The 23,755-nt window shown below is 41.0% G+C and overlaps 2 protein-coding genes across 2 annotated transcripts in view; one reads left to right on the forward strand and one right to left on the reverse strand.

Annotated features, from left to right (window-relative positions):
• Nucleotides 1–13,678, forward strand: part of taok3a (TAO kinase 3a) — a 124,825-nt gene extending 111,147 nt beyond the window's left edge. Inside the window, 3 exon segments of the mRNA XM_068005688.1 lie at nt 2,225–2,437; nt 4,201–4,383; nt 12,615–13,678. Of these exon segments, the coding sequence (XP_067861789.1) occupies nt 2,225–2,437; nt 4,201–4,383; nt 12,615–12,776 (558 nt within the window). The 3' untranslated portion in view covers nt 12,777–13,678.
• A 2,097-nt stretch (nt 13,679–15,775) lies between these two features.
• pebp1 (phosphatidylethanolamine binding protein 1) lies at nt 15,776–21,655 on the reverse strand. Its single transcript, XM_068005689.1, has 4 exons — nt 21,347–21,655; nt 20,128–20,237; nt 17,695–17,795; nt 15,776–16,175 (listed from the first exon to the last, which is right to left on the reverse strand). Exons 1-4 carry the CDS (start codon nt 21,479–21,481, stop codon nt 15,958–15,960), a joined length of 564 nt encoding a protein of 187 aa, XP_067861790.1. The 5' UTR covers nt 21,482–21,655; the 3' UTR covers nt 15,776–15,957.
• Nucleotides 21,656–23,755: the final 2,100 nt, after the last annotated feature.

The following is a 23,755-nucleotide window of genomic DNA, read 5'->3' on the forward strand; positions in this document are numbered from 1 at the left end:
CTACATGAAGACAACCATTATGCAGTCTTGTGACCTTTGCTTCAGTTTTAAACTCCCTGCCAGCACTTGCCTAGAGAGATTTTAATGCAAGTTTACCATGAAAGGTTTACATGGAATTGTGTACGGTTTGGTATAGATTTCAAACATCAAGTATCCTTGAGGATTTTGAAATTATTGCAGCAGCGAGGTACTTAATAGATCAATAGGGGATCAAAAACTAACTGAGCCTCTAGGCTTATGGTACATATTCTAGGCTCCAAAAGGGAACGATGGGGGGAGACATTTGCAGAAAACTACCTACCATTATGAAGAAATCATTGGATATTAGTGAGATTTTGCAGACCTGGAATCATGCATAGTATTTATTTAAAAAGGATGGCACATCTGACCCAGGCATGTACAAGCCAATAAGACCAACACCAATGTCATAACCCACCTGAAAGTCCAGCAGCGGGGGCCCCCGATGGAGGGCTGTGTATCTGGGGAGCCTCTCCTGTACCATTGGGGACTTGAGGTGTAGAGTGCTGTATGGAGCAGTGACTTCTAAAACCTTAATGAGCCACTTTATGGATACCCAGGCTGCAAGTCCTTTCTGCAGCCAGGAGGAAACTGTTTATTACATCTACCTGGAGTGAGAGGATGCAGCCCCTGTTTCACTTTTAAGGGGGCTGCTCCTCAACTTCTGGTTGAATTTCACTCCTACGCTCCTAATCTTCGGCCACTCCCTATGTGAGAGAGACGGCAGGTTGGAGGACTTCCTCATGGGCCTGACCAAAATCGCTATTCATAGGTCGAGAATGCGTAGGATCTGCTGGGGTCACTCAAACTGTCTGCCTGTGTTTCTCAGTTTTGTACTCGTCTGGGTAGCCCTGGAGAGGGATCACATGGTGTCCACCGGTATGATACAGGCATTCTGTGACCGGTGGACACTGCAGGACATAAGCTGTATCATAGATGAGGACAGAATTGTACTTTAATTCTAAGCTTCTCTGTTGAAACGGACCTTTTGTGAAAATGTTTTATTCGTGGTGCCTTTCTGTTGAGGGGGTCACTAGCGGTGTTGATTAGATGGCACTGGAACTAGAGCCATTTTGTTGGTCAGTATCAAATAGCCCTGAACTTCTTTGAAGATGTTACAAATAAAGTGGATAGTGGAGCTCTCTGATTAGTTTATTTGGACCCTCAGAAAACTTGATGGTTTTATTAGAGATTTATTAAACTAAATGTCATGGAAATCAAGTGTAGTATTTGGGATCAGATGAGAAGTTGGCTTTTAAAAAAAAAAAGAAAGTGTATTAGCGAAAGATGCCAAACTGAGGAGGTTGTTGCATCGATTACAGTAGGAAGTCATTGCGTGTACTCTGTTATTTTAATTTATGTAAATGACCTAAATGCTGAAACCAATGCTCAGCAAATTTGCAGATAGCACTAAAATGGGGAGGTCAATAGAGACAGAGTTAACGGTTTGTGGAAGGATTTAGGCCTGTTATGCATTTGGGCAGATTGGTAAGGGACAAAAGAAATTTAATGCTTACAAGTATAAAGTATAGCCCATTTAGAAGGAAAAAAATACTGTGTAATGTAAGCATAAAATGAATGGAAAAGAATTAACATGGGAAGACTTGGAAAAAGATCAGAGTTTTGGTGGGCAGATCACAATGTCCAGAAAGCGTGGCCAACCAATTTTTAAAAAAAACTAAGATTGTTGAGATAAATAAGCCAGACCATGTTGTACAAGTCTGCTGAGGTTATGTGAAGTCTGTATGATGCACATCAGACCACACCTGTGATTAGTTTTGGTCGAAAAATGACATGCAGATATTGAATGTGATGCAGAGAAGAGCAGTAAGCACAATTCTAAGTATAAAGAGGATGCCCTATGGGGATATATTAGAGAAGCTTAAGCTCAATGGCCTTCAGAGGAGATGATTTGGCGGGGGTGGGTGGTAACACTCTGAATGTATGAATTTGATGAGAAACATGCAACAAAATGTGTGCCGTAACCCACTTTGAGGTCCTGATTAGATCTGAATCTTTTGCTCATTCTATATCTTTCAAAATCTGAATTTAAAAATAAATCTAAAAGTTTCTAATGAGAATAGTTTTCTGTCCATAACACAGGAGTAATTGTGTGATTATAAGCTATTTCATCAAAACACATGCATAGGTTGTGCAAGAACTTGTACATTGACTAACATTGATCTTGCCTTGTGCTTTTGTGCAGGCTATGGAGCTACAGATAAAGAAGCAGTTCCAAGACACGTGTAAAGTCCAAACAAAACAATACAAAGCACTGAGGAACCACCAGCTGGAGGTAACTCCAAAAAGTGACCACAAGATGGTCCTAAAAGCACTTAAAGAGGAACAGACAAGGAAGCTGGCCATCCTGGCAGAACAGTATGAACAAAGTATCAATGAGATGATGGCCTCACAGGCGGTACGTAATCTGCTTTCTATACAGAAACTACAGGTTTTGAAGTAACGTGGACCTTAAAAAGGTATAGAGCAGTCTTGTCTTAGAGGTGTCAAGGACCTTTTGAAGAATCAATGTCTATCATTTTTGCCCTTAATTCAATGGCTTTTAGTTGAATTTATTTTACAATTTTTAATTGGGTGTGAAGGAGACTTTAAATGTTCAGTCGTCATGAACCTATCTTCCACACCCCTTATTGTTATCTTGGTGGCAGCCTTGGCTCAGTGGTAGCGGACTCGGTGGATTTCCAGCTCTCTCCTAAATGTTAATTTCGGAGATGCAGGAGCACTCTGGTTGATTCACCTATATGTCCCTTGGTGCCTTTGCTCCTGTCTTTCTAGATGGCCTGGTTGAAATTGTGAAACAGTAGGAAGAGCTTATGTCCCCATGTTCTAGGGCAGCTAATGGGCAAATTTAATGTTGCATCCACTACATTTTCCCATCTCAGAATTGGCACTTTTGGTACTGAAATATTTTGTGGTGCCTTTAGGATTATCTACTTTGTATTTTAGGCTCATCGCAAAATTAAAAATGGTCATTATATTGCTATAGTATAGTAGTATTCCTGCAGTATAGTGGAATTTTGATATCTGGAAAATTGGATAATATATGAAATATAAAAACCTAGCAATTCCCCCCATGATGATTTTTGTTTGTATATCTTCATAACAGTTGAAGTGCTTTCGTAACCTATAGATTCCAAAGTGGTCACCTTGTTAAATCCTAAAATACTGTGTGATTAGACTCTGCACTCAATGCTACAGGTGCCTACAGTTTCTACTTTAGTACACTTGCAGGTTCATATGACTGCCTTTGGATCACTTAAATTCTAAATGTAGACTTGAAATTCTTCCAAAAAACATGGAAAAATACCTATGCTGTATCGCAAAATTTGCTTTCAACGTTTATAAGATTTTACAGGACTGCTACAAAATTACTGGGATCTAGAAGCCTATGAATATGGATGTGATTTGTGAAAACATTCTTAGTATGATGAGTTTACTGTGCTGAAGAAAAGACCATTTTCTAAATGGAATATAATACTGACCTCATTTAGATTTTTAAAAAAAATTAAAATAACATGTTTTGGGAATACTAATGACTCTTTTGGATTTCTTTATTCTAATTGACTCTTGGATTTCTTTTCAATTACTGTAACTATTGCACTTTACATTTGGAAAGTAACGTATTGTTTGGTTGATACTTTTAAGTTAGTCATTCATATTAAACAATGCAACCAGCACTGAAACTACATAAACCCTGGCCCATTTTGTATTTGTGGAAAGATGTACATAAAGAGGGAATGTTTGAAAAGGCTTTTAATAAGGAAGGATACAGACTAGAATGAGCCACTGTAAAATACCAGTTTGTTTCTTGAGGGACCCTGCCATTATCCTATTTTTATCTTTCTATATTAAATTATTGAAATGTTTTGGTTAATGGTGAATGTTGATGAAATAGGGAAAAGTAACTCAATCTATCCCTGTACTTCTATTGGTGTTTTAGCTCCCTCAGCCATAACCCAGGGTGGTTCAACTAACTTGTTCGTTCATCTTACTCACACAGTCTGAAGCCTACCCTTCATAAAGACTGTTTTAATTTCAATCCCTAAAAAATCTAATCCACTAAACTTTTTTTCTGAGGTAGTGAGGTCAAATTTGCTGCATTCTAGAAATTTCTGGATAAGTGCAGTCAGTGGTATTGACGGTATTTTTTTAAATATTTAGCTGCGACTAGATGAGGCCCAGGAAGCAGAGTGCCAAGCCCTGAAACATCAGCTTCAGCAGGAAATGGAGCTGCTCAATGCCTACCAGAGTAAAATTAAGATGCAGACTGAAGCACAGCATGAGCGAGAGCTTCAGAAACTGGAGCAACTAGTGTCACTGCGCAGAGCAAGCCTTGAACAAAAGGTCAGTTCAAATCAAAACTGCATTGTTCCTTGTATTTATAGTAGTGCATGTGTTTTCTCAAAGCCTTTTATAAATGTGGCTAGCAATGTGTGGTGTAACTATCAGTTCCCTTTGTAAAATAAATTATAATTTTAAAATGGAAATTAATTTTTTGCATTAAGCACCACTACAGGATCATCAAGGCTGTCCAGTGGGGAGAAACTTAGTACAGCAGTTTGAATACCATGCTTTGTGATACTGTCCACCATGTTGGAACATCAACACAGTGCACAATGGAGGGCTAAGGGATGGCTTCAACATGATTATTCTTCCCTGATTCATAACTTGAGTTAGCAGTCTCAATCATGCTGCCTTGTATAGGTGATGATAAACAACCCTATCCTCAATGATGGCGGAGTCCAGCACGTGAGTGCAAAAGACAAGGCTGAAACGTTTGCAACCATCTTCAGCCAGAAGTGCTGAGTGGATGATCCATCTCGGCCTCCTCCCGATATCCCCACCATCACAGAAGCCAGTCTTCAGCCAATTCCATTCACACCACGTGATATCAAGAAACAGCCGAGTGCACTGGATACAGCAAAGGCTATGGGCTCCGACAACATCCTGGCTGTAGTGCTGAAGACTTGTGCTCCAGAACTAGCTGTGCCTCTAGCAAAGCTGTTCCAACACAGCTACAACACTGGCATCTACCTGTGTGAGCAGGAGTCCCCTGGGGCCATCTCCCTCTCAAACAGATATTCTGCTTTGGATGCTGTTGGAGGAGATGGCTTATCAGGGGAAAGCAGCAAGAGCCAAGTTCGTGCCACCACGGGTGGCTTTGCTGCAAAGGAGGGGAGGAAGAAGAGTGGCAGGGCGAAAGTGATAGGGGATTCACTTGTAAGGGGAACAGATAGGCGTTTCTGCGGCCGTAAACGTGACACCAGGATGGTATGTTGCCTCCCTGGTGCTAGGGTCAAGGATGTCACGGAACGGCTGCAGGGCATTCTGGAGGGGGAGGGTGAACAGCTAGTAGTCGTGGTCCATATCGGTACCAACGACATAGGCTTTAAAAAAAAGGGATGAGGTCCTGCAAGGTGAATTCAAAGAGTTAGGAGATAAATTAAAAAGCAGGACCTCAAAGGTAGTGATCTCAGGATTACTCACTAGCACGTGGCACTGGTAGTATAGGAACAGGAGAATAGAACAGATGAATGCGTGGCTGCAGGGATGGTGTAGGAGGGAGGGATTTAGATTCCTGGGACATTGGGATCGGTTCTGGGGAAGGTGGGACCTGTACAAGCGAGACGGGTTACACCCGAGCAGGACCGGGACCAATGTCCTCATGGGGGTGTTTGCTAGTGCTGTTGGGGAAGGTTTAAACTAGAGTGGCAGGGGGATGGGAACCTTAGCAGGGAGTCAGAAGGGAGTAAAGTTGAGAGCAGCAAGAGAGGGGAAGACCCAGGGGAAATTTACAATACAAATAGTACAAACAGTTGTTCAAGAACGGGAAAAGTGTAGAGCAGTGGAAAGAAAGTGTACTTTAGACACTACAGATAAAGTGAAAACTAGAAGGCGTAAGGCGATTATCCCAGCATCAAAGCTGAAGGTCAGACTAGGGTGTGTGGCCCAACTAAAAGTTCTATATACAAATGCACGGAGTATAAGGAATAAATTAAATGAACTACAGGTTCAAATTCAAATTGGAGGGTATGACATGATAGCTATTACTGAGACATGGCTGCAGGATGGTCAGGATTGGGAACTAAATATACCGGGTTATAAGGTCTACAAGAGAGATATGGAAGAGGGGGAGGAGTAGCCTTAGTGATTAGAGATGAAATCAATTCAATGATAAAGGAGGATATAACGAGAGGTAAGCAGCCAACAGAGACCTTATGGGTTGAATTCAGAAATAGGAAAGGCGCTTAGACTATAGTGGGAGTTGTGTATAGGACCCCTGGCAGCAGCTTTGAAGTGCTAGATTGTATAAATGAAGAAATTAGACAAGTGTGTAAGAAAGGCAAAGTGGTCTTAATGGGGGACTTTAACCTTCACATAGATTGGGGAAAGCAGACTAGCAACTGTCAGAAAGGTAGTGAATTTCTTGAGTGTGTCCGGAATAGTTTTCTACAGCAGTATGTCCTAGAGGCAACAAGGGGGCAAGCCATACTAGATTTAGTAATGAATAATGAACCAGATTTAGTTAACAGCTTAACTGTGCGTGAACATCTATCCAATAGCGATCATAACATGATCAAGTTCAGTGTAGTGTTTAAAAGGGAAAAAAGTGAGTCAGCTGCTAAGATTCTAGACTTGGGTAAGGCTGACTTCAATGGGATGAGACAGAGACTGTCCACAGTAAACTGGGCAAATCTGTTAATGGGTAAAACGACTGATGATCAGTGGGAAATATTTAAAGAAACATTTAACGAGATACAGAACTGGTTTATACCCGAGGGGCAAGAACTCTAGTTGTCCATGGCTGTTCTTTTTGGCAAGTAAAGAGGTAAGGAACAATATAAGACGTAAGGAAAGGGAATACAAAAAGGCAAAAAATAGCACAGATCCTGGCGAATGGGAAAGATACAAAGATCAACAAAGGGTCACAAAACAGATAGTAAGAGCTACAAAAAGAGAGTATGAAAAGAAACTTGCAAGGGATCTCAAAACCAATACAAAGAACTTTTATAGTTATATTAGGAAAAAGAGGGCGGTCAGGAGCAGTGTTGGCCCCTTAAAAACTGAAAGTGGGGATATTGTCATTGACAATGGGGAAATGGCGGACATGTTGAATAATTACTTTGCGTCAGTATTTACAGTAGAAAGAGGATAGCATTGCCGGAAATCCCAAGAAAACTAATATTGAATCGGGGACAGGGACTCGATTAAAATTAACGTAAGTAAAGCAACAGTAATGAAGAAAATAATAGCACTAAAGAGTGACAAATCCCCAGGACCAGATGGTTTCCATCCCAGGGTTTTAAAGGAAGTCGGTGAGCACATTGCAGATGCCCTAAGTATAATCTTTCAAAGTTCTCTAGATTCAGGAACTGTCCCTCTGGATTGGAAAATTGCACATGTCACTCCGCTTTTTAAGAAAGGAGAGGGAGGGAAACCAGGGAATTATAGACCAGTTAGCCTAACATCTGTTGTGGGGAAATTGCTGGAGTCTAATTTTTTTTTTATTCGTTCACGGGATGTGGGCGTCGCTGGCAAGGCCGGCATTTATTGCCCATCCCAAATTGCCCTCGAGAAGGTGGTGGTGAGCCGCCTTCTTGAACCGCTGCAGTCCGTGTGGTGAAGGTTCTCCCACAGTGCTGTTAGGAAGGGAGTTCCAGGATTTTGACCCAGCGACGATGAAGGAACGGCAATATATTTCCAAGTCGGGATGTTGTGTGACTTGGAGGGGAACGTGCAGGTGGTGTTGTTCCCATGTGCCTGCTGCTCTTGTCCTTCTAGGTGGTAGAGGTCGCGGGTTTGGGAGGTGCTGTCGAAGAAGCCTTGGCGCGTTGCTGCAGTGCATCCTGTGGATGGTGCACACTGCAGCCACAGTGCGCCGGTGGTGAAGGGAGTGAATGTTTAGGGTGGTGGATGGGGTGCCAATCAAGCGGGCTGCTTTATCTTGGATGGTGTCGAGCTTCTTGAGTGTTGTTGGAGCTGCACTCATCCAGGCAAGTGGAGAGTATTCCATCACACTCCTGACTTGTGCCTTGTAGATGGTGGAAAGGCTTTGGGGAGTCAGGAGGTGAGTCACTCGCCGCAGAATACCCAGCCTCTGACCTGCTCTCGTCGCCACAGTATTTATATGGCTGGTCCAGTTAAGTTTCTGGTCAATGGTGACCCCCAGGATGTTGATGGTGGGGGATTCGGCGATGGTAATGCCGTTGAATGTCAAGGGGAGGTGGTTAGACTCTCTCTTGCTGGAGATGGTCATTGCCTGGCACTTATCTGGCGCGAATGTTACTTGCCACTTATGAGCCCAAGCCTGGATAGGGTGACTGAACACCTTGAATTTTCAGTTAATCAGGGAGAGCCAGCATGGATTTGTGAAAGGTAGGTCGTGCCTGACAAACCTGATTGAATTTTTTGAAGAGGTGACTAAAGTAGTGGACAGGGGAATGTCAATGGATGTCATTTATATGGACTTCCAGAAGGCATTTGATAAGGTCCCACATAAGAGACTGTTAGCTAAGTTAGAAGCCCATGGAATTGAGGGAAAAGTACGGACTTGGTTAGGAAATTGGCTGAGCGAAAGGCGACAGAGAGTAGGGATAATGGGTAAGTATTCACATTGGCAGGATGTGACTAGTGGAGTCCCGCAGGGATCTGTCTTGGGGCCTCAATTATTCACAATATTTATTAATGATTTAGATGAAGGCATAGTAAGTCTCATATCTAAGTTTGCCGATGACGAAGATTGGTGGCATTGTAAGCAGTGTAGATAAAAACATAAAATTACAAAGGCATATTGATAGATTAGGTGAATGGGCAAAATTGTGGCAAATGGAATTCAATGTAGACAAATGTGAGGTCATCCACTTTGGATCAAAAAAGGATAGAACAGGGTACTTTCTAAATGGTAAAAAGTTAAAAAACTATGGATGTCCAAGGGACTTAGGGGTTCAGGTACATAGATCATTGAAGTGTCATGAACAGGTGCAGACTATAATCAAGAAAGCTAATGGAATGCTGGCTTTTATATCCAGAGGACTAGAGTACAAGGGGGCAGAAGTTATGTTGCAGCTATACAAAACCCTGGTTAGACCGCACCTGGAGTACTGAGAGCAATTCTGGGCACCGCACCTTCGGAAGGACATATTGGCCTTGGAGGGAGTGCAGCGTAGGTTTACTAGAATGATACCCGGACTTCAAGGGTTAAGTGACGAGGAGAGATTACACAAATTGGGGTTGTATTCTCTGGAGTTTCGAAGGTTAAGGGGTGATCTGATTGAAGTTTATAAGATATTAAGGGGAACGGATAGGGTGGATAGAGAGAAACTATTTCCGCTGGTTGGGGATTCTAGGAGTAGGGGGCACAGTCTAAAAATTAGAGCCAGACCTTTCAGGAGCGAGATTAGAAAACATTTCTCCACACAAAGGGTGGTAGAAGTTTGGAACTCTCTTCCGCAAACGCAATTGATACTAGCTCAATTGCTAAATTTAAATGTGAGATAGATAGCTTTTTGGCAACCAAAGGTATTAAGGGATATGGGCCAAAGGCAGGTATATGGAGCTAGATCACAGATCAGCCATGATCTTATCAAATGGCGGAGTAGGCACGAGGAGCTGAATGGCCTACTCCTGTTCCTATATTCCTATCTTCCTATCCTATCTTCCTAATGTGGCAAATTGCCCAGGTATGTCCTGTCCACAAAAAGGACAAATCCAATCTGGCCAATTACTGCCCCATCAGTCTACTCTCAATCATCAGCAAAGTGATGGAAGGTGTCGTCGACAGTGCTATCAAGCGGCGCTTAGTCACCAATAACCTGCTCGCTGATGCTCAGTTTGGGTTCCGCCAGGACCGCTCGGCTTCAGACCTCATTACAGCCTTGGTCCAAACATGGACAAAAGAGCTGAATTCCAGAGGTGAGGTGAGAGTGACTGCCCTTGACATCAAGGCAGCATTTGACCGAGTGTGGCACCAAGGAGCCCTAGTAAAATTGAAGTCAATGGGAATCAGGGGGAAAACTCTCCAGTGGCTGGAATCATACCGAGTACAAAGGAAGATGGTAGTGGTTGTTGGAGGCCAATCATCTCAGCCCCAGGACATTCCTCAGGGCAGTGTCCTTGGCCCAACCATCTTCAGCTGCTTCATCAATTTACCTTCCCTCCATCATAAGGTCAGAAATGGGGATGTTCACTGATGATTGCAGAGTGTTCAGTTCCATTCGCAACCCCTCAGATCATGAAGCAGTCCGTGCCCGCATGCAGAAAGACCTGGCCAACATCCAGGCTTGGACTGATAAGTGGCAAGCAACATTCGCGTCAGACAAGTGCCAGGCAATGACCATCTCCAACAAGAGAGTGTCTAACCACCTCCCCTTGACATTCAACGGCATTACCATCGCCGAATCCCCCACCATCAACATCCTGGGGGTCACCATTGACCAGAAACTTAACTGGACCAGCCATATAAATACTGTGGCTACGAGAGCAGGTCAGAGGCTGGGTATTCTGCGGCGAGTGACTCACCTCCTGACTCCCCAAAGCCTTTCCACCATCTACAAGGCACAAGTCAGGAGTGTGATGGAATACTCTCCACTAGCCTCGATGAGTGCAGCTCCAACAACACTCAAGAAGCTTGACACCATCCAGGACAAAGCAGCCTGCTTGACTGGCACTCCATCCGCCACCCTAAACATTCACTCCCTTCAGCACCAGCGCACTGTGGCTGCAGTGTGTACCATCCACAGGATGCACTGCAGCAATTCGTGAAGGCTTCTTCGACAGCACCTCCCAAACGTGCGACCTCTACCACCTAGAAGGACAAGAGCAGCAGGCACATGGGAACACCACCACCTGCACGTTCCCCTCCAAGTCACACACCATCCTGACTTGGAAATATATTGCCATTCCTTCATCGTCGCTGGGTCAAAATCCTGGAACTCCCTAACAGCAATGTGGGAGAACCTTCACCACATGGACTGCAGCGGTTCAAGAAGGTGGCTCACCACCACCTTCTCGAGGGCAATTAGGGATGGGCAATAAATGCTGGCTTCGCCAGCGACGCCCACATCCCATGAATGAATTTTTTTTAAAACGGCCAGGTGCTTCCCAACAGAAGAGGTATGGTGATTTGTCTCCAGGCTGTGCTCTCACACCTCTGAGTAGCTAGATTGAGTGCCACTGATAGAATTCTGGTTGTAAATCAGTAGATGGTGTATCGTACAATAAAAAAAATTCTAAAACTAGAGAACTTGCCTTTTCAACATATCACTGTCCTTTCATGTCTTTAATCATTCATAATCCACGTCCTGTTTATGAAATTACCTCTTCTTCCTAGTGGGCTACAAGGATCAAGGGAAATCAGCTTAAGCTGTTGCAATCCAGTTTCTACTAGGCATGAGGTTCAGCCACATTAGTAGGTCATTGAAAGGGGAAGAGGGTTTTGCTCTGAATTTAACTTATGCTTTGAAGCTAATACTTATCCAGAAAGAAAAAGTTCCATTGTTGAATATTTTCAACCCCTGGTATCTATAGTTAGAGCTCAGATGCTGTTGGGTATGATTTGTAAAATATGCAATTGTTACCGATGTGAATCTTCACTTCAGTTGTACCATACATATAACTCAATTCCTACAATATTTTACTTCTCTGGCTATGTGCATGATAGGAAGACAGAACATGCTATATAATATTTTTGTTATGCTATATAACATCAGTTTACTTTAAAATGGGACATTGTATTGAGGCAACTTATAGTTAGTAAATGTTAATAATGTTAAACTTAAATGGCTTAACATATTAAGAATTTAATCATTAATTTGCTGTTTGAACTGAAAAAAAACACTATGTACATAGACTTAAAACTTGTATTTATATAGCACCTGTGTCAGCAATGTCTCAAAAAGCTTCAGGCAAATATCTTTGAAGTGCAGTCATATGTAGGCAAATGAGTAACCAATTTTCAGACAGTAAGATCCCATTAACAGCAAATGAAATAGATAACCAGTTAATCTTTTCTAATCTTTAAATTACAAATTAGCCTTATTTTTTAAAAAAAGCAAACATTTCAAAGACATAGAGGGCATTTTTGGCTTTTTAGAAATTATATACTAAAATGGGGAAATATTGTATTGAAAAGAAAAATCAACTTTGTTACCATGCCCCCTCCCCCTTTTTGCTAGAAAGTGCATGGCTGGGAATTTCTTTGGAGCTGTTCCCACTACATTGCTGTATGGGCAGCAGAAACCCCATTTACTCATGTTTCCGTCACACTTCCAACGAAATTTCGGCAGCAGAGCAGGAAAACCTCCGGGGGAAAGTCCTGGCCCATGTATGGATGTCACTGAAGATGATCTGGCTTGGGCATGATTTTCTCTATAGCTTGCTGACATTCACTGGGCTGACACATGAAGAATGACCACTTGGATGATGTACTAGATGGCTTCCTGTGGAATCATAGGAAGGGGAAATGACTTGGAAAAATTGAGGCAATTTGGTTTGAGAATTCTATTGGTACCATGTATTGCAAGAAAACTGTTGGCAGTGCTGCTTTTAATAATTCTCCATTTATTTCTTATTTCAAGATTGAAGAGGAACTGGCTGCACTTCAGAAGGAGCGCACCGAGAGAATACGAAATTTGTTGGAAAGACAAGGGCGGGAAATTGAAAGCTTTGACATGGAAAGCCTCAGACTTGGGTTTGGAAATCTGGTTACATTGGACTATCCCAAGGAAGATTATAGATGAAAAACTATGCCATAACCTTGCCCAGGTATCCTAATCATGGGCTCACTTATTGAGGGCAGACATCACCTCTGGACTAGTGCCTGTACAGTCCTTAAATTTCCTTATAATCAGGGCCCCATTGTTAATGTTAAAAAGAACGCTGACCATTTGTTGGTCATCTTTTAAAATGACACAGTATTGATATATGTGCAATCATACTTTTTGTGAAATTGGAAAGCAGGATGTACATCGCTTATATGATCATGCATTACAAATAATTTGTAAATCTGTGCAGAAAGACAAATGTTATATCTGCAGCCTTATCTTACTCGCTGCTAGCTTTCTTTCGGTATTTATTCATCAGGAAATTTTATTAAGATTGAATAATTTGATACAAAAGAATTTGATGTACATGTCGATCATACAAAGTGCTTCTGGGAAATAGAGTTTTTAAAAAATGCTGGCAAGGGTATCCTGACCCAGTGTTAATCATATCATATATATATATATATAAAAAATCATTTTCTGCTGTGGCAGATGATGTGCATACTGTATGTGAATCCTGGGACCCAAGTAGCACAATAGGGCCAAGGCATTAACACATATATTGTATAGATGGAATTCAGGAGAGCTTTTACTTATTTTCATAAAGTATTTTAATGGTTCCTCAAATTAATTTTTTAATGATTTTTTGTTCAGTATATGGAGGTAAATCTGGCTGTCAGTGGGATCTTCTAATGGAATTTTCCATCTAGACCATAAATGTTGCTTAATCATACTACAAGCTGTGTATTTTCTTACAAAACAAACCAGTAAGATGCTTTACTATTGCATGCACTCCAATTTTTTTCAGGTAAAAAAGCATGACTGTCAAGGCAAAAATAAGCTTTTAATCATATTTGTAAATAAAAGTGCTTACCACACTGTGTTGAGTGTTATTCTAGCAGATTGTATATTGAAATCTGCAGTCATTTTTCCTTTTGCGTATAGTTTCATAGAAATGTTGAATGGGAATCCTGTATGGCCTAGGATAACTTTTGTCCAAATGTTGATAACTTCCTAATTTTGCTTAAGCATATCAGTGTTGCTTAGAGATTTGGGGTAATTTTGCAATGTTCCATCTCATAGATTGGTTGTCTAATGGTCCACCCAAACTAGATTAATGGAAGGGAAGCTTCCATTCCTTATTATTGTAGCACCAAGGCCCCATTTTGTGCATGGGTGCTCACATTCTGGAGGCCCAGAGGGAAAATGCAAGTTTTAAGAATTTATGGAGCCAGAACTGATTGAGACATATTTGCTTATGGTTCATTCTTCAAAATAAACTTTTTGGTCACCTTTCCTATTTGTGCACCAAGACTAAAATTATACTTTAAAAGACCAGGATAAGTGCAATAATCTATCAATAAAATATAATTGTGGTTTATTTTGGAATGCATTTTAATGACCTTTCCTGAAATAAACCCTTTCCTTCAGCTATCTCCAAGGGGAACAATTTCATTAGAATCTTAATTAAAAACACACCCTTAAGCTGGGGTTTGCATTTAATCAGCAATGAATTATAGACTTCCAGAAAACTGCAGATTATCAAACAAATATACACCACTGAGCTGTTAGTAATCTGCATATTAAATGCTTAATTCCCTGGACTGGAAACTTATGACTTGTGGAAGTATGCCTTTAAAAGGGGATGGTTGGTGAACTGTCAGGTACAAGCCATTCTAGTTATTTCACCTGGCATCTTAAATGAATTGTTCTACCCAGACATGAAACACTCCCAGATTCTGTATAAACATGGATTAAATTTAAAGTAAATGCCCACTGACTGTAGCTATACAGTAGAGTACTTTTGTCCTATTAGATAACGGGTGATGGGGTTCCCTACTCATTGTATTGGTCAGTGTCCATAATTAATCTCTACAGTGAAGTGTAAAATTGGTCCAGAACTTTGTCATTGGTCACACCATTAACCAGTTAATGTGCTGCTCTCATTTTGAAACTCAACCCCATTGCTTGAACATTTCAATTTACCTCTGCCTCAAGTGATAATTTGCATGATGGGACCCATACTGGGCAGGTGGGTGCCTAACTCCAATTTGGTTAAGATAGTTACAGTAAGAGCACTGATCCTGTGGCTAACAATCATGTACACATTTTCCTATACTTATGTTCATTTGGATTTGACTACTTAATCTTTTTTAGGAATTATCTTTTGAATTAGTTTATACTCCCTGCTCCCTCCAATATATAGCTTTTTTTGACTGAATATATTTCACCTTAATTAACTTTCTAAACTAATGAGATTGTCTGATCTTGGGAGTCCTCTCTGCCAGATGTATGTCTCTTGAAACAATATTTTATCCCTCTAGTGTTTGAGTCACAAGCCTTAGCTTGGGTACTGCCTCACAGCCTGACTGGTAAAATACTGGAAAGCCACCAGTTCCTGTGGAATCACAGGCCACCCCAATGTGGCAATTCTTGTGTGAACTATGACAGCTAAGTTAACTGGCTTAATAAATTACATACAAACACCCTGAAGATGAAAGGGTTGTTGGAGACAGTGGTAGGTAGTGGGGTCAAGTGGGTATTTTGAGGGGGTTGTCATGGTGTTTTGAAAGGAAAGAGGCCAATGACTCTGAAGGAACCACTCAATGTCAGCTAGCATATGGACCAAGACATACAGATTTAGGACAGAGCACATGATTTTTTTTTAAAAAGAGGGTTATGAAATGTACTAAGTTATCAACATTTAATAGGGTAGTTAGGTGGTTGAAGGAAAGAGGGAATTATGACTACTGTGTTTGAAGTATAAATACTAACAGCCTAGACAAAAAAAACAGCCTCTGGCTATGCAATTCCTCCCTCTACCCAGTAAAGTATGCATTTTTTCAAAAAGTTAGAACTAGCACTTGCTTCACTTGAATCCTATAGAAAAGGTATTTTCCATGCTGTAATTGTTGCAAATTGTCACCTGTGCTTTGTGTCCAAACTGATGATAAATACAAGGAACACAGGTCAGCTTTGAAACACTGACATTTATTTGAGTACAGGACCAAAAGCACATAAGTCACTGCATTGGTAACAGAGTTTGGTGGTTGTGTGCAGCCTGAAACAGTGCTGCTTTGACAGTTACTATAAAGAAATGCACATTTTTTTTGTAAAAGAAAAAGTCAAATCATAGTTAGGAATTTGCAACTTTTTTTTACTTTCCAGATAACTGTTCATAAAGTTTGGGAACGTAATTATCCCATTCAGCCTGATAGCATGTCCCAGCCACTGGTACACCCAAATTGTACTTTTTGCGGAAAGCTGCAGTTTTAAACATCCCACGCTTATCAGCGGAATGGTTGGACAAACGCTGCTCATCGCATTTCAGTGGTTGAGATTGTTCATAAACCAGCCAAACGTAGCGGTGAAGGCCTGAAATAGATTTAAAAATAAGTTATTTAATACATCACATCTGTAATAGATTTATTGACAAACTAACCCGTAGTTAACTGTTCAATTATCTGCATGAATTTTCAATGATAGTGGAAGACTAACAGAAGCCTTAGCTGTCAGTAATTATTTTTTCTCTGCTCCTGCTTGCACCAACAGTTAATGTCAGCTCAAAGCTCCCACAACACAACTCCAATTGTTAAGACCTGCCTCCCTAAAATGCTCCTGACACCCTCAGCAATCCCATCAGCACTTCTACCAATAGAGCTGCTGCCTTTAAAAAAAAATACAAGAGCCTGCCTGTTTACAGCTGCCTCGTGGCTTGAACAGGAGTGTTGAATGTGACAGCAGCTGGTGCAGTAACCAGCTGTTACATTCAATGCTCACTGACTGACTGCATTTAAACAGGTAACCTTGAATTGATTTTATAGTCAATACAGCTGCCAATGGAGTACTAGAAGTGAACATGTTTAGCATTCACCTCTAGTTGAGGGGCATTTTTGGTTGTCCCTCAGGTCTAGTGGCTGGAATTTGAGTGGGCATATGGTGAGCTTTGAGCCAGCAGCTCATGCAATATCAGCTGTTTCTCAATCAATTAAGGGCAGAAAAGGTATGCAAGAGGCAGCAACACATTCAAAGCAGTAGTCAGCAGTGGAATTTGGGGACTGTCCATTTTTCATTATCTGCCTGTGGTCATCTCTATAATGACAGAAGAGGTCCACTAAGAATATCTGCACTTATGTTCTGATCTAGAACCTTAAATCTGAACAAACTCAGTCCACTAAAAATATCTTTAAAACACTCAAGCCAGTTCCAAGAGGGCAGGAGTCTTTTTATAAAACCGCCTACGAATAGCAACAAGTTGGCAGAAGAACTGCTGGTATGAGAAATGAAATTGTCACATTTGTACAATTGGGATTGCTCAAGGTTTGTAGTTCTAAAACATTAATAAAAGCAGCTTTATCCTAGATTGACCAGCGCTATAACCTAACCTCAAAACTAATTATGCGGTTTGGAAAATATTTGATTCCCAGCGTAGGCATACTACTCAAACTAATTCCATGTAGGAGCCTTGCAACCAGAGGTGGAATAAAATTTACAAAATATATGGGGTAATTGTGCTCCCTATATAGGATAGCCCCTTATTGAAAAAAAAACTTAATCATCAAGCACTTTCCAAGCCGATGCCTCAGACACTTAAAACCAGCAGAGATGGAATGAATATCCCCATCAGTCTGGCTGGTTCTGAGTCCAAGTTCCAAAGGTTAAAAATGCAGTGTGCTAAATACTGCATACCAATCTCCAAATAACATGTGTGTTTACTTAATCATATCTATTTCAAAACAGTGTCCTTTGTTACAGTTCACTAGACACTTTGAAAACATACATTTGAAGCTTTTGAGACTATTTAGATTGAAATATGCCACAAAACATGCCACAAAACAAATTAGTTGACAGTCAATAACAGTAGAATTTATATTGATACAAATTATTGACTCACCAGTTCCTTTAGGAGGACCTGAGCCAACATAGTCAGACAGAATCTCTCCACTTTTGATGTCATTTCCTTTCATGTTGACTACAATAAAGTGATGCCATTCCCTAATAAGCAAAGAACATGTTAATAATTGGGCAATGTGTTCCATTAGAAAATTTCAGCAATTAGCTAAAAACATGAAATTTAAAAAACTAAACTCTTAATGCAACTTTCACTTGTATGGTTCAGAGTTGGACAGTGAAGGTAAATGAGGAGAAAGTGATCAAGGAGCACCAGATTCCATGACCTAAAGTAACCTGGACAGCTAAGTAGACCAAATGATTCCATTCTTCAAGGAGTTGGGTGTGAAGATGGAGTTGATGGCAAAAACCAATGTAAAAATATCCTATTTCAGCTATGCAGTTTGTAGCAGCAGTGAAGAGCTTACACATCATTTTCAATGGACAACTCAATAGTAAGATCTATGCCTACTGTGCATAATTCCCCAATGGAAACAGATTTTCCTGTTTCTGCATCAGGGGCTACTGGATCACCTACCCACAACAAAAGATTCAAAAAGGGGATGAGGAGGAGCACACACCCTGTTATCCTAATCAAATAATTCCAAGTGCAGGAACAGACAAAAGTGCTGCCTAAAATATTCCAACCGTTACTTTTCAAATGCCAAAAACTCCACCTTGACAACATTTTAGAAGGGTAACAGCCAGTATAATGTGTTTCTGGTAAGCATTTCTTGGTTTTTCTTCTATTTGATAAATGAAATGTGATACATTCATCTATGTATTCAAAGACTATTAACATGTATCTTTATATCTGCAGTTTATAGAAATGAACAGTCCAAGAGCCAACTTGTGAAAAGTGGCTACGTAACCGAAATCAAAGCACCCCACTATAAGAAATGTATTTCCATAACTGACGTAAAAATGTTCCTTAGGGTTTGCTCTAACACGTACAGATCTCAAAGTTTTGAGGGCGGGGGTGTCGGAATGAGCGGTTGCTACCACTTCAGATTGACCCAGAGTTGACTCCAGGACTCAGCCTTGAAATTCTTGGCAAGCTAAGTAGCAATTTATAAGATTTAGACAATAAATACTGTGGGTCGGACAACTTTTGCCATCAAGAGTGTTCATAACACTGCAAATCAATTTGATTCTTACAATGTCATAGAAGGTTAAAATGTTTTTTTTAAACCTTCCCCTTACTGGTGAGAAAAATTGAAGACATGGCCTTTTATAATGTTGTATACTTTAAAATCTAATGTAACTAAAGTTAAAATAGGTACAGTCATTTTCTTTGAACATCCAAGATGGCTCCTAGGCTCCAACAAGGAGTTGGGTATAACAAGGGACATGGGTTTAAATTACCATTGGTCAAAAGTTGATAGCTATGTGTGTGAGTCTTGGTGATTTTCCAACTCCATAACGTCTCTGGCTTTTAATGCTGCTCGCATCAGAGAAGACTAGCCCATTAATGGCAAATATTAAAGGAACCTAAAAATTTTAGGCCGCACTTCGGTGTAACAGTGACCCATTTTAAATTATGGTAAACAATACCATGGTCCCAAAGCTAGATTTAAGTGCTAGATTAGTGATTTTAAATTAAGAGCCAGGGAATGCAGAATATTCTTGAAAACCATCCCAGCACCCCACCCACCCCATATTAAAAAAATACATTTTGTCTCACAGATGATCCAGTAAAATTTCAGAGTTTTCTAAGAAATTGAACTACTTGTTTGCACAAAATTTAAATTTTAACAGTACATACATTTTTATACAGAATATATAAAAGAATACTGTTTTTCTGAACATGGAAACACACAGTATAATTCAGCATCTCATATGGGAAAGTTCAAGTACAGCTACTGTGACAAGTGGAAAAAGTCAATCTATGTTTCCAAAGATGAATATATAAAAGAGGGATATATATGCTACTAAATGGAATAGAAAAGGTTGATTCTGAGTACTTCGAACTGTAGGACAAGGGGGAAAAGAACAGAAGTCGTTAAAAGCAAGTTCAGGACTGTTGTCAAGAAGCACAAGCTGATGCAGCACTGTGGACCATGTTAGTACTTACTTTGTGATGAAGGTTAAAGCACGATTTTAAGGCAGAGTACAAAGTAAATACAGTTCATTTTCTGACACTGGGTACCAAATCTGGAATTTTTTCTATTCCCTGTTACTGATAATCTTCAATGAAGCAGAGAGAAAAAGAAAAAATGCCTACACATTAACATGTCTGCTGGAACGTTACCTTAATTAAATGCAAAAGCTGCAACAGGCATTAAATCGTCATTTTTTTAAATGTGACATACTTGGGAAGTCAAAATACTAAAAAGTGAATTTTGTCAATAAGGTGGTGAATTATGAAAATATTCCACCCTCAGGTCTTTCATTATAGATAAGAATAATCATCAAGTATAGCTTTTTCAATACCTACCTAAACTTTGGCGCCTTCCTGCTCGGAGCGTCTGGGTCAGTTAAAATCAGAGTGTAGAGCTTCTCTGGATTGCATCCAGACCAGTTAATGCTGATTGGACAATTCTGCACCTGCAACCACAAATTAAGTGCTTTTAAGGTCAGCCTTGAAAGAGAGATGATCATACAAGATACTTAACGGTATAGCAAAAGTAAAGCCAGAAAATTATCTTAAATTAAATTGCAAGAATAGGACATGGGGTCAAGTTCAAACTAGTTAAGGGAAAACTTAGAGCTAACACTGGATAGTTCTTCAAAAACAGTGTATGCAGAGAAAGCAAAAACTCATTTAAGAAATAATGTAATGCTGTAATTGGGGGGGGGGGGGGGGGGGAGGGCGAAGACTTTAAGGGTCTATCTAGGTTGAACTAAGTAGGGTTGAATGGCCTCTCTCATCTGTAATTATTACGATCTTGTAGAAAGGCTGCAGGACCACAATTAACTAGCACTAAATCAGTTCAGTCAGATGTTTAAGTGGTGGTCCCATATTATCCCATGGTTTTCGATGGACGGGCTGCAGAGCAATTCTGGTACATTATCACCGGGAAATTCCCCGGAGCTTCTGGCGGAGCGGGAAAATCTCCCGAGGGATTTTCTCCGGGTATCATAAAATTACAAATAACGCATTCCGTAAATAGCTGCATGTTTCTAAAACCATGCAGAACGAGACATAAGCTAGGATGTCTATAAAAATAATGAATACACTCAGCATAATTTTAAAAAGTCACGAAAAAAAGTGTCAAAATTCCCCCAAAATGTTAATTTTTAATCGCTGGAAAGTTTGCGACTAACAGTCGAACGGGTTCATGCAGGAGGCCCAGATGCGTTATAAGATGGCAGCCAGCTTTGCAGCGGCAAAGATAAACGCAGCTTCTACAACAGCCAACTGCAGTCACTTAAGGAAAAAATTCAGTAAATTTATTCAGTTTGCTTTCCAATAGTTTTTAAAATTAAAATCCAGTTTTAAAAATAACAGAAGCCGAAAGTGATACAACATGTAACCCGATGTTAAGAGTAAACTTGACAGTGGTTCCCCCCACCACCAAATCCAGTATTAATTCCCAGCGGTTGCATTGATTCTCACAGGTGCCATTAGGCACTTTGCACGCAGATTAATTCAATCTTTTTGCCTCTTATTGCACGCTCCAGGCTCGGTGGCGGGTCCCTTGTGCACTCAGTACCTGGGTCGGGGTCAGCACTTTGCCCAGCACGTCTATATCCACGTTGTCATATTTGACTCCGAGGGCCTGCGCTGGCTTCTCCTCCACCTCGGTCAGAGCGAGAGATCCCGACCACTCGTGCAAATCTACGGGCATGTTGGAGCTGCACTGCGGACACTCGCGGAATCCGGGCCCGGGCTGCACGAGCTCGCGCCTGAGCTACAATGTAGCAAATTATTAGTCACACTGAGCTCTGCCCTCCTGCTATAAATACGGCCACAAAGCCGCGTCGCAGCCTGTCACTGACAGGAGGTGGTGCTGGCCGGAGGGTAGAGAACAAGGCAGCGTTTCAGGGGGAGGGTTCCGCAGCATCAACAAAAGATAACCGTCCTGTCAGCTTTCGGTACGGAATTATGTTGTAGGCACATTAAGTTTTAACGCTGCCAGCAACCAGCACCACGTGGATTATTGTAGATTGCAGTTATGTATTCGGATTATAAATTGAAGGTTAAATGAGCAAACCGGAAAACTATTCAAGCTCACGAAAAAGTGATTTCCTCTGCCTGCAGTAATGCAGTTTACACAGAGATACCTCGTCACGTTTCTTGACCCGTCCCACTGCCTCTGTTGTCATGCTGCTTGCTTGACATCCAGTTCTGGATGAGCCACAATTTCCTCTAGCGGAACGTCTGAAAGATCAAATCCATCCTCTTCCACCCCGGTCTCAAACTCTGTTTTCACACCAATTCCATCCCCCTACCACTGTTTGGGGCTGAACCAGACTGGTCCCAACTTCGGTGTCCTATTTGACCCTGAATTGAGCCTCTGACTCCATGTCTGGTCACAAAGACCACCTACTCCTGCCTCTGCCCCACCTCAGCCTATCTGTGACTGAAATCCTCATCCATGCATTCATCACCTCAAGATTAGACTAGTCCGGTCCTCTTCTGGCTGGCCTCCCAGCCTCTACCCTTTATAAACTTCAACTCATCCAAAACTCTGTTGCCCATATCCTATCACATACCAAGTCCCGCCTATCATCCCTGTCCTTGCTGATATAGGTTGGCTCTCGGTCCTCCAACTCCTCAAATCTAAAATGCGTATTCTTGTGTTAAAATCCTTTTATGGTTTCATCCCTTCCTACTTCTGTAACCCTCGCTAGTCCTATAACCCCTCCCCCAAACTCTCCATTACTCTAACTCTAGCCTCTTGAGCACCAACCATTGGTGACCTTTGCTTTCAGTCAGCTAGGCCCCACACTCTGAAATTCCCACCCTAATCACCTCCACCTCTCCACCTCTCTATCGTGCTTAAAACCCCATCTCTTTGACCAAGCTTTTGGTCACCCCTTCTAATAGCTCCTTCTTTGTCTTACATAGAATGTTCAGCACAGGAACAAGACATTTGGCCCAATAGGTCCATGCTGGTGTTTATGCTCCACACGAGCCTCCTCCCTCCCTACTTCATCTAACCCTATCAGCATATCCTTTTATTCCTTTCTCCCTCATGTGTTTATCTAGCTTTGCCTTAAATGCATCTATGCTAGTCACCTCAACTCTCCTTGTGGTAGCAAGTTCCACATTCTAACCACTCTTTGGGAAAATAAATTTCTCCTGAATTCCCTACTGGATTTATTAGTGACTATTTTACATTTATGGCTAGTCTCCCCACAAGTAGAAACGTTTTCTCTACGTCTACCCTATCAAATCCTTTCATTATCTTAAAGACCTCTATCAGGTCACCCCTCAGTCTTTATTAGAGAAAAAAGCCCCAGCCTGTTCAATCTTTCCTGATAGGTACAACCTCTCAGTTCTGGTATCATCCTAGTAAATCTTTTTTGCACCTTCTCCAGTGCCTCTATATCCTTTTTATAATATGGAGACCAGAACTGTTCACAGTACTCCAAGTGTGGTCTAACCAAGGTTCTTTACAACTTTAACATAACTCCTCTGCTTTTCAATTTTATCCCTCTAGAAATGAACCCGTGCTTGTTTTTTTTAATGGCCTTATAAATTTTGGGATTATGCCTCTGTGAAGCTCTGGGATTTTTTTTAACAGTGAAGCATTATATAAGTGGTAGTTGTTGTTTTTTGTTATGTTGTCAGTTCTTTCCACAGATGCCCACTGACCTAAGTGTTTCCAGCATTTACTGTTCTTTCAGATTTCCAGCATCTGCAACTTTTTTGCTAATTTTTCCCCAGAATTGACATTTCCGTTCCCTTCATGGGTGGTTACACCTCTACACCTCTAATATATCCTTTGTCAATTTTGTGGGATTGATGAAGGATGTGTTGGATAATCCTTATAGTAATAAGAACCATCAAGAATTGAAATATAAAAATGGGAAAATTGCAGAAAATAAACTCTGGAAAACCGTTAAAAAGACAACACAAACTTCCCAAATATTTATTGTAAAATAACAAACTATAA

The sequence above is a fragment of the Heptranchias perlo genome, chromosome 25 (assembly GCF_035084215.1).
Source record: "Heptranchias perlo isolate sHepPer1 chromosome 25, sHepPer1.hap1, whole genome shotgun sequence".
Lineage (NCBI taxonomy): Eukaryota > Metazoa > Chordata > Chondrichthyes > Hexanchiformes > Hexanchidae > Heptranchias > Heptranchias perlo.